General features: G+C 26.2%; 1 protein-coding gene across 5 annotated transcripts in view; it reads left to right on the plus strand.

Annotated features, from left to right (window-relative positions):
• Positions 1-12289, plus strand: part of dac (dachshund family transcription factor) — an 85840-nt gene that overhangs the window by 70365 nt on the left and 3186 nt on the right. For 3 of the 5 annotated variants that reach the window (XM_075296503.1, XM_075296505.1, XM_075296506.1), the window contains exons 10-11: positions 8079-8405; positions 8651-9172. In XM_075296503.1, the coding sequence (XP_075152618.1) occupies positions 8079-8405; positions 8651-9172 (849 nt within the window). Of the gene's footprint in view, positions 1-8078; positions 8406-8603; positions 9173-12289 lie in introns of those variants that run through there. The other 2 variants (XM_075296508.1, XM_075296507.1) reach the window with 2 other exon arrangements.

The raw sequence follows: 12289 nt of genomic DNA on the forward strand, positions 1-12289 counted from the left end.
TTAGAAATCTCCTCCATATATCTATGCAGAGAAAAAAGTCGCATTTAGTAAAAGTTGATATGTCACATTTGTATTCCTTCTTCACTGAAGTGTTTATAATTCAAATTGACTCAAATAATGGCCCATAATGACACCTGATATCATCGAATGATGTTAAACGACCTAAGCGAATACAAACCGAAAGAAGGCAAACTAAGACTATATCTCTTTATACAGCAATCTCCTTGGCGGGAGGTATGAAGTCAATTCCTTCCTTTGTCTTTGACAATTGTCTCCTTGGACTCGGTGATGCGTTGCATTTCTTTTTTTTTTGTTTGTTTTTTTTTGTGTTACTTGACTTGGCTGATGTCTCGATCTATCAGTGAGTGCATGAGTTAAAAGTTCCGCGCTTAATGCAACATTAAATTGTGTTATTTAATATCTTTGGTAGAAAAAGAGAAAAAACGTCTGATTTTCTAAATGAAGAGAAAACATTCTTCAGTATTGAGTAGACGAAAAAGTTCTTTTGGATTTTTTTTAATTGAGAGATTTGATAACAAATTAAGAGATTTAATTAAAAAGAATATAATTTATAGTAAATAAAACAATTGGTTGCCGAAAAAATACTTTTTTGTCTGCAGTTTGTTATAAAAAAATAAGTAAATTTTTTTAAAATATTTGTTCTTTAGGCACACAAAATTTTATTTTTCTGATTCTATCACGAAATTAACCCTAGGCAGTCATCCTTCGTCAAAATGATGACACATAATTTCATTTTCGATCTAAAATGCTCGATGCTGGTCGATTGGGAAATGATAACTTTAAGTTATACTAATTCAACCATTTTATGCATTTTTGTTTTGTACTGATTAAAAACAAATTGAATAAGAAAATAAACCCAATTTTGGTTCTCATTTTTGTCCATGATGCAATTTATAGCGCTTTGAAATAAGCCGTAGCCAAAATGAAAACGAAACGAAAAATAAGTATGACTTTCCAGGGTTAATTGATCCAATTAATTTTTTAATTGAAATATCTTCAATCACAAAAATGATAGTATCAATTTAAAAAATTAATTGAAACATTTATCCAAGTAAAAAAATAATTTATACTATTAATTTGTTTGGATTGATTTTTGTTCCAATTTAAAAAAATTTGTTGAATCAATTAAATTTTTAATTGAATATTTGTTAAAATTCATTTAAGACTTTAATTGGAAAAAATTTCGTGAAATTTTTTTCTGTGGAACTTTAAATTGTGTTATTTAGTATCTTTGGTAGAAAAAGAGAAAAAATGTCGGATTTTTAAATGAAGAAAAATTTCTTCAGTATTGAGTAGACGAAGATGTTTTTTTGGATTTTTTTAATTAAAAGATTTAATAAAAAATTAAGAGATTTAATTAAAAAATAATAGTTTGTAGTATTTAAAAAAAACCGGTTCCGTTTTACTTTTTTGTGTGCAATCTGTTAAAAAAAGTATTCAAACTTTTTAAAATATTTGTTCTTTAGAAATATTTTGAAAAAGCTTTTACAATATTAAAATAAAACAAAAATATTTAAAATAATAAATTAAAAAAAAAAATTTAAATACATATTAAAATTTAAAAAAATATGGTAAGGAAAATTGCTGGTCTAGTATTTTATTTTAGTCTTTCTTCGTTCCGGAAAACAAAATATTTTGTGACTTATTCTTCCTGTAAAATCTCCTCATCACCAACTTGTTAGAACCTACCTCATTTTTGTCCAATCATTTGTGTTTGTTTTTTTTTTTCTTGATCCCCATTTTGCCATGTTTTCTGTATTTTATCATCTTGTATTTTTTCAACTGAAATATTTTATTTGAATAAATTTAATATCATTTGATTAGTTAGTAACACTTGAATGCGATTGTATTTCCATAGAAAAACAAAAAAAGATTGAATGGTTGAATTGTTGGTTAGTATAATTCAAAGGATAAGCCGTTTTGGTTTATGGGCAAAATCTCATCTGTCCGTCTGTCTGTCTCGCCATGTCGACATAAAAAAACTCCTTTAATGGTCGAAATCATTTTGTTGCAAAATCAATGAACTGAATGGCAGGATAAGATTGTAACTTAAGATGAGTTTTTTTTTCATAAAAAAGAATTAATGAAAACTTAATAAAAGAAATATATAAAAATACAATATAAAATAAATTGAAATAAATTCAAAATAAAATAACTAAAATAAATTTATACGAAATTTAAATTAATTTTATAATTAAATAAGGGTAAAGGTAAAAGATTAAAATATTATTTTAATTAATAATATTAAATTTTAAAAAATTACATAATCTTAGTTAAATTAAATTGACTGATAAAACATGAATTTAGAGTTAGAGGTAAAATATAAAGAAAATAAAATTTATAGAGGTAAAATTAAAAGAAAATAAAATTTATATTATTCATGAATAGTTTAATTATTTATATTTATAATTATTAATAAAATAAAATATTTTATTAATAATTATAAACAGAGATAATTAAAAATATTTTGGAATAAAAAAAATTTTATTTTCTTCTAATTTTACCTCTAATTCTAAAGTACTTTTTTATCAGCCAGTTTAATTTTACTAAGATTATGTATTGTTTTTAATATAATATTGTTACTTTAAATTAAATGTTTAACTAAATTAAATTTAAAAAATTAAATTAAAGAAATTGAATAAGAATTAAAGGTAGGTTAGGTTATGTTAGGTTAATTTACATTTAACAAAAAATATACTTAATAATAAAAAAACAAAAATGAAAATAGTGCTCGATTCAATTTAAGTTAATTAATTTTAAAATAGATTTGAAATTAAAATTAGGGGTAAAATTATAGATTAACTAAGATTATGTATTGTTTTTAATATAATATTTTTAATTTAAATTAAATGTTTAACTAAATTAAATTTAAAAAATTAAATTAAAGAAATTGAATAAGAATTGAAGGTAGGTTAGATTATGTTAGGTTAATTTACATTTAACAAAAAATATACTTAATAATAAAAAACAAAACTGAAAATAGTGCTCGATTCAATTTAAGTTAATTAATTTTAAAATAGATTTGAAATTAAAATTAGGGCTAAAATTATAGATTAACAATTTAATTTTAGCTTAAAAAATTAAATTAAAAAATAACCTTATTTTAGTAAGGTTTGATGAATGATTTAATTGTTAATATTTATAACTATTCATAAAATAAGTCAAATAAAAATCAAAAACATTTAACTAAATTAAATTAAAAAAAATATTTATGAATAATTTAATTATTCATATGTATAATTAATAATAAAATAAATCGTATAAAAATTAATAAAATTTTATTTAATTAACTTTAAAAAATCGAATTTAGAATTAAGAGTAAAATTAACAGAAAAATAAAATTAATTAAAAAAACACAAAATATTAAATTAAAAAAAAAACGCTAAATTAAAATTAATAAAATAAAATAAAATTAACATAAAATAAATTAAATTTAAAAAATTAAGTTACAAAAATATCCTTATATTATTAAGTTTTGATGAATAATTTAATTGTTAATATTTATAACTCTTCAAGTCAAAGGAAAAATCAATAAAACTTAACTAAATTAAATTAAAATTAGAATTCATGGTAAAATTAATAGAAAATTTAATTTGAATTATTTATGAATAGTTTAATTATTCATATGTATTATTAATAATAAAATAAATCGAATAAAAATTAATAAAATTTAATTTAATTAAATTAAAAAATCGAATTTAGAATTAAGGGTAAAATTAACAGAAAATTAAATTTAATTAAAAATCACAAAATATTAAATTTAAAAATCGTTAAATTTAAATTAATTAACAAAAAAGATATATTTAATAATAAAATACAATAAAGAAAATAAAGTTCGATTAAATTTAAGTAAATTAATTTTAAAATAGATTTGAAATGCAAATTAGGGGTAAAATTATAGATTAAAAAAATTAATTTTAATTCAAAAAAATTAAATTAAAAAATAATCTTATTTTAGTAAGGTTTGATGAATTATTCATAAAATAAGTCAAATAAAAATCAACAAAATTTAACTAAATTAAATTAAAAAAATGATTTATGAATATTTTAATTATTCATATGTATAATTAATAATAAAATAAATCGAATAAAAATTAATAAAATTTTATTTAATTTTATATTTATAAAATCGAGTTTAGAATTAAGGGTAAAATTAACAGAAAAATGAAAAATTAAAAAAAAACATTAAACATTAAATTTAAAAAATCCCTAAATTAAAATAAATTAAATAAAATAAAATTAACTTAAAATAAATAAAAGTAAAAAAATAATTACAAAAATAACCTTATATTATTAGTAAGGTTTGATGAATAATTTAATTGTTCATATTTCTAACTCTTCAAATCAAATAAAACCTCAATAAAATTTAACTAAATTAAATTAAAGTTAGAATTTAGGGTAAAATTAATAGCAAAGTAAATTTGAATTATTTATGAATAGTTTAATTATTCATATGTTTTATTTATAATAAAATAAATCGAATAAAAATTAATAAAATTTAATATAATGAAATTAATGAATTTAGAATTAAGGTTAAATTAACAAAAAATTAAATTTAATTATAAAAACACAAAACATTAACTTTAAAAATCTCTAAATTTAAATTAATTAAATAAAAAAATTAATTTAAAATAAATAAAATTACCAAAATAACCTTATGTTAGTAAGGTTTGATGAATAATTTAATTGTTAATATTTCTAACTCTTCAAGTCAAATAAAAAATCAATAAAATTTAACTAAATTAAATTAAAATTAGAATTTAGGGTAAAATTAATAGAAAATTAATTTTGAATTATTTATGAATAGTTTAATTATTCATATGTATTATTAATAATAAATTAAATCGAATAAAAATTAATAAAATTTAACTTAAATAAATTAAAAAAAAAAAAATAATTTAGAATTAAGGGTAAAATTAACAGAAAATTACATTTAATTAAAAAACACAAAACATTAAACTAAAAAGTCGCTAAATTAAACTTAATTAAATAAAATAAAATTAACTTAAAATAAGTAAAATTAAATTAAATTAATAGTTTAATTAGATTATCTTCGATCGTTTTTATTTATAATAATTTCAAGACCTTGAGCTTGAAATGAAAATTAATTTATTATTAAAATTAATTTAACCTATAATATTTTTAATTAATTCACAAATGTAATAGAAATTAATTCTATTATATTTGTTGGGAATTTAAATTAAATTTTCAGGAAATAGCTTACATTACAATAACATCCATTATAATGGTGGCATATGACTGCTTACCGATATTGTCTTTGGTTTAATGGATCTTCCCTTCAAATGGGTGGAGGCAAATGCGTTGATATATGCAATTGTCGATAATGACAAACCTTAATGCACAAGGTTTTATTCTCCATACACGAACCATAGAACAAACCCCATAAAAAATTGCATGCCGCTCAAAAAAAACCTAATAAACTAAGGCAAATGAAATGAAAACATAGAATTGTTGTTTAATTTTATTTCTATCTCTATTTTCTACTCCACCTCCAGAATACCTAGAATTCCATGCTTGTATTACAATTGCAATGGGGAACAAAATAATTTTTTGCTTTTACAACGATCCCATCGTAATTTTGCCATTTGTTGTTCACAGAATTGTTTGAAAAAAAACGACGTTTTTTGCACAAATCACACACGTAGACAGACAGACAGACAGATGGTATTGTAGACCTCCTGAGCTTCACTTGAGTGATTATGCCATTTAGGTGTGTCATTTTATATTAAAGGCCTCCATAATACCGAATCATTCAAGCCTAACATTGTCATCGAAAAATCGAAGGAAAGCCTAGCAATGAAGATAAAATTTGAACGAAAAAAAAAATAATAAAACGACTAATACAGTTTATTTTCTCTATGAATTCATATGAAGTCTATCATGCCTTGATTCCTAAGAAATCGCCTTTTTTTGTGCTGATTTTCTTGAAATCCATCTACTCTTATTGTTTGTTTGTGGGATTTTTATTTTCGATGACATCTAATAGACTCGAAACGCAGATATCATGGATTTTGAAATGGATTGTAGAGATATTGAAAGGAGTTTTGTGTTGGAGTTTTTTTATTTTAATTATTTTTTTTATTAATGGCCAGGAAGTCTTTATCGCAAAATTTGCTGGGAACATTTTGGTGAGCTCTTAAGTGGAAAATTTTAAATAAAGTCATTTTATGTTGTATTTTCATACACAAGAAAAAAGTCTATTTTAAAACTGATGCTAAAATAAACTAATATTTATTGGAAAAATTTTATTTTGTTTTAGTTTATTTTTAAAATTTTGTAAGAATTTTTCCTCAGCCCAACGATTTTTTCTTTATTCCAAGTATGTCTCAAAAATTTTATGAACTAACTGGCAGTAAAATTTCAATGACATACAAATTAGTTTAATTCTAACTAAACCAGAAGAATTTTTTCGATTTTAATTGATTTGTATACCCTCCACCATAGGATGGGGGTATATTAACTTTGTCATTCCGTTTGTAACACATCGTAATATTGCTCTAAGACCCCATAAAGTATATATATTCTGGGTCGTGGTGAAATTCTGAGTCGATCTGAGCATGTCCGTCCGTCTGTTTAAATCACGCTAACTTCCGAACGAAACAAGCTATCGACTTGAAACTTGGCACAAGTAGTTGTTATGATGGTATTGCAAATGGGCCATATCGGTCCACTTTTACGTATAGCCCCCATATAAACGGACCCCCAAATTTGGCTTGCGATTGCTCTAAGAGAAGCAAATTTCATCCGATCCGGCTGAAATTTGGTACATGGTGTTAGTATATGGTCTCTAACAACCATGCAAAAATTGGTCCACATCGGCCCATAATTATTTATAGCCCCCATATAAACCGATCCCCAGATTTGAACTCCGAGCCTCTTAGAGGAGAAAAAGTCATCCGATCCTGTTGAAATTTGGTACGTGGTGTTAGTATATGGTATCCAACAACCATGCAGGAATTGGTCCATATCGGTCCATAATTATATATAGCCCCCATATAAATCGATCCACAGATTTGGCTTGCGGAGCCTCAAAGAGAAGCAAATTTCATCCGATCCGGTTGAAATTTGGTACATGGTCTCAGCATATGATATCGGTTCATAATCATGGTTGCCACTCGAGCCAAAAATAATCTGCCAAAATTTTATTTTTATAGAAAACATTGTCAAAATGTTATTTCTATAGAAAATTTTGTCAAAATTTTATTGCTATAGACACTTTTGTCAAAATTTTATTTCTATAGAAAATTTTGTCAAAATTTTATTTCTATAGAAAATTTTGGCAAAATTTTATTTCTATAGAAAATTTTGTCAAAATTTTATTTCTATAGAAAATTTTGCCAAAATTTTATTTCTATAGAAATTTTTTTCCAAATTTTACTTCTATAGAAAATGTTGTCAAAATTTTATTTCTATAGAAACTTTAAACTGAATTATATACGTATTTAATCGGCCTTTTTTGTTAAGGATAATTACTGACAATAATAATAAATCGAAGTTTTCTGGCATTACCTATGATTTCGAATTTACCAGGCTATTTACCTATTTAAGTATTTATATCCAATCTTATGACTGTTAACCTAATTAATTGACCCAGCCCCTATTTGTCCCTAGGACATAGCCCTTTTTCACAATTTGCTCAAAATCACTTCGGCTTCATTGCCAATAACGGTCTCTTGTCACATTCCATTTTGGATTTCATTAAAACTGACCACACACAAACTGACGGAATATTTACTAATAAATTATACTGGCATCTTTCAATCGACTACAACAATAAAAACCCTATCTAAACTACAATACGATACGATATCAAGTGTTGTTTTTTTTTTTCAAGATTACCAAAGAAATATGATCGATTGCATTGAAAATCCATCCATCCATTCATTCGAGACAAGTACTATTTTATATGTAGCTATGTCCTCGTTTAATGTGATGTTTGTTCGTCCTTCGTGGTCTCCAGCTATTATCCAGCATTTCGAGAAGAAAAAAAGTATCAAATTGCATTCAACATAAATTTTGCCTTCATCTCATTTTAGTTTTATATCAAAAACGCTATAGACGTGAGCGTAAATTGCGCATTCGCTATCAACAGCAAATGGAGGGTGGTAAACGAAAATCACCCAATGCATCGTCATCGTCTGGTGGAGGCAACTCCGGTGGTAATAACAATAATGCAAATGGTAATGGCAACAATAACAGTAGCAGCAATAATGCCAGTAGCAACAACAACAACAACAACAATTCATCATCAGCATCGGCAAATGTTGGCAGCATCAATGATGAGGTCCGATCGATTGATTCAGCCTCGATGCATAGTAAACATAGTGGCAGTATTACGGATCTAACTCGTAAATCGGATCAAGGTAAATTTCACAAAAAAAATATTTAATCTTTCTAAAAAAAAAATGTAAAGACCTCATTGAAATTTGAAAAAAAAAATCAATACCCCTTAACTCCTTCATCCAAAAAAACAAACCTCCAATAAAATTAAGTACGCCCTAATGCGTGTTTAACTTTTTGTTTTGTTTCTCTCTGTATAACCTCCTTTTTAACCAACATAGCGTCCTCTGTTTCTTCTTCTTCTTCTACTTTCCCTTTACCCTCATAGATCAGGATGGCAAACAAAGTGAAAAGTCTGATAAATCATCAATCTCCTCTTTAAATTCCCACAATACTAATAACAATAACAACAACAACACAAATACCAACAACAATTTGCATTTGTCAGCCGCCGAAAATAGCAGCGATAATCGTCTTCACCTCCAACAACAGCCAGCACATTCATTGCGCCCCCATTCAGAAAGTCCTAGTTTTAAACGTGAACCTCAATCGGATCATGAATCGCGCAGTGCCGAAGATTTACCATCATCACAGCCTCAGCTACATCATCTTCATCCCAGTGACAGTGATCGTCATTCATCATCGGATCGTCTAAATGAACGCGATGATCATGATGAACGTCGTTCATCGGATCGTGATAGTAATCGTCCACCTTCATCGCATGCTGCCGAAAATAGTTTGGCCGTTGCGGCGGCAGCAGCTGCTGCTGCGGCAGCCAATGGTAAAGGTCAATGGACTTATCCTGGCATTGATTTGATGGCCACCGGAGCATTTTGGCAAAATTATTCGGGTAAGTTTACCAAAATAACTCTTTTGAATGGAAAACTCTTTATATTCTTGGTCTTGGTAGAAATTTGAATCTAGCCATGTCTGTCCGTCCGTCCGGTAACTTTTGAACGAATCAATAAATTGATTTGAAACTTTTCCCAAGTAGTTCATTATTAATGTAGGTCGTACGAAATTGCAAATGGATTATATCGGACCACACCTGGGTTAGGTTACGTTAGGTGGCAGCCCTATATTTCAAGTTCATTTAGACTAATCAATCCATTGTGGTATCAATGAGTGCTCGGTCGAAACTGAGAATGAACCCACAATCCTTTGTATGCAATGTATGTACTCGTATGTTTAGCACCCATATAATCTGAACCCCTGATTTGAACTCCTTACACTGGTAGAAAAAGCTTCACGAAAAATGTCATTACAAAAATCGCCAACGAAACAAATTGGTAAATATTACGAAAATGTTCATTATTACAAAGAAACTTTTGTTTCGTATTATTAATGAAATTTTTCATTCCCCTAATGCAAATATTTCTTTGTATCAATGAGAAAATATCATTGGCTCAATTTTAATGAAATTTTCTTTAAGTGTAGCCATCTGGGCCCCCATTTAAATTTGACCCTTGATGTTATGAAGTCAATATGGCTTCTCTAAATACCATACAGAAATTGGTCTATATCGGTGCACGATTATAAACCGCTAACCATAATTAAATTTAGCCCCAATATAAAATGATCATCTGGGGAAATCTAACGATTTCCTTGGTCCATGGCTATATATAATCCCCAGTAGTGACTTCATGACACATTTTTCATCCAATCAACTTTAAATTAAACACGTAATCTCAGTATTCGTCCTATTTACAGTGATCCCTAAATATGAACCACAGTAGTCACGGTTGCCACAGTTGGTAGAATTCTACCAAAAATGCTAGATTTTTTTTACTGTTTGGTAGAATTCTTGATATTTTGGTAGATTTTGCAAAATATTTCTCTCCAACTAAGATATACTTCAATTTTTATAGAAATACAATTTAAAAAAAAAAATTTCTATAAAAAAATTTTTTGAATAATTTTAGTCAAAACAAAAACATCTTGACAATATTTTCTATAAAAAAAAAAAATTGAAAAACAATTTCTATAGAACAACATTTTGAGAAAATTTTCTATAGAAAACAATGTTGACAAATTTTCTATAGAAATAAAATTTGTACAAAAGTTTTTTTTTTAGAGAAATAAATTTTTACAAAAGTTTTTTTAGAGAAATAAAATTTTGACAAAATTTCTATAGAAGTAAATTTTGAAAAACAATTTCTATAGAAGTAAGTTTTGACAAAATTTTCTATAGACATACAATTTTGACAAAATTTTCTATAGAAATAAAATTTTGATAAAATTTTCTATAGACATAAAATTTTGACAAAATTTTCTATATAAAGAAAATAACCCCAGCCAACTGCTATAACTATATAAAGAAAAATAACCCCAGCCAACTGCACTCAAATCGATGATTTGACGGTGGCAAAGGAAAAGAGATATGTTTGTATGAATTGATTTCGGCATAAGCCGGCTATCGTTTAAACCTTTTTTCGGAAGGTTCAAGTGTGGCTCACTTTTGGGTTTAGTGAACTGCCTGAATTTATTCTGATAATTGGTTGATAGTTTTGCTGCAAGTAGAGGATGCTGATGAGGAATGTGGTAATTCCGAAACGTGCGTCCATCCAACCATCTTGCAGTCTATAGGGCTTTGCCCAAATAAATTTGACAAACATCCTTTTCCTCTGTTGGTTAAGCTACACTTGTAGTTTAGTCAATGCATGGTTTCAAGCTGAAATCAAAAACAACAACAATGATTAAAAGAAAACAACCAACAATAACAAAACAAAACGAAATAAAATTTTGACAAAATTTTCTATAGAAATAAAATTTTGACAAATTTTTCTATAGAAATAAAATTTTCACAAAATTGTCTATAGAAGTAAATATTTACAAAAATTTCTAGAGAAATTAAATGATGACAACATTTTCTAAAAAAAGGGCAAATTTATGATCAAACGTCAAAATAAGTTTTTTTCTTTTAAATTCGGTAGATTTTTGGTAAAATTTTCTTTAAAAAATTTGGTACATATTTTTGGGCACGAGTGGCAACCGTAATAGTAGTCCATATCGGTTCAAAATGTATAGACAATCCTAGAAAAAATCATTAATACTATTTCTTGAATACAATGAAACTTTTCGTTAATGTAATGAATTTTTGATTTTATAACGAAATATTTCATACTAATAATGAAAATGTTGTTTAAAAAATCCTTTATGTGAATGACAAAAAAAATTTAGCTGCCTCAATTTTAATGAATTTCTCTTTGTGTGTATTCCCCATATTAACTGATATGTATATCCGAGTTAGTTTATGTCTATTCGGTTACAGGTCCTTATGGATTTTAAATTTCGTATGAACTTCTGTACGTGTCGTTCTAGCAACTATGTACAAAATGAGCCACATCGATCCATTATTAAAACGATATAGACACCTTATTCTGATATGATTTCTTAACCGTCCCAAAGACTCATTTTGTAGCTGCGCTGGTAGTAAAACAAACTATGGCATTACTATTGAGCTAATGCCATAAATTTAACGAAATTTTTCGTTTGAGTTTTTTAGACTATGAAAAATTTTGTACTATTGAGGATGAAATTTTTATTGTTTTAACATTTGTCATTATATCATTAAAAAGTGTCTGGTTCAATTTTAATGAAATTTTCATTGTATGTGATCCGCCGTGACATAATAGATAGAAAAAGCTTCGTACTCTTCACGATATTTGTCAATAAAATTGAACCATCGAAAATCAATATCATAAATGCAATGAAATTTTTCGTTATTATAACGTAGTTTCAATTTAATAACGAAAACGTTTGTACTAACAATGAACATTTTCATTGCCTAAATGAAAAGTTTTGGTTATAACAATGAAAAAATGTCGTAGAATCCGATTGACTTTTTTTAGTCACATAATTAGGAGCGACATAAAAATCATCCCTCTCGATTCATATTGGCTTATAACCAGCGTTACCGTTGAGATTTTCTAAAAAGTTGCACAAAAAGTCTCATTCGCTACAAAAG

Source organism: Haematobia irritans, chromosome 2, assembly GCF_050003625.1.
Source record: "Haematobia irritans isolate KBUSLIRL chromosome 2, ASM5000362v1, whole genome shotgun sequence".
Classification (NCBI taxonomy): domain Eukaryota; kingdom Metazoa; phylum Arthropoda; class Insecta; order Diptera; family Muscidae; genus Haematobia; species Haematobia irritans.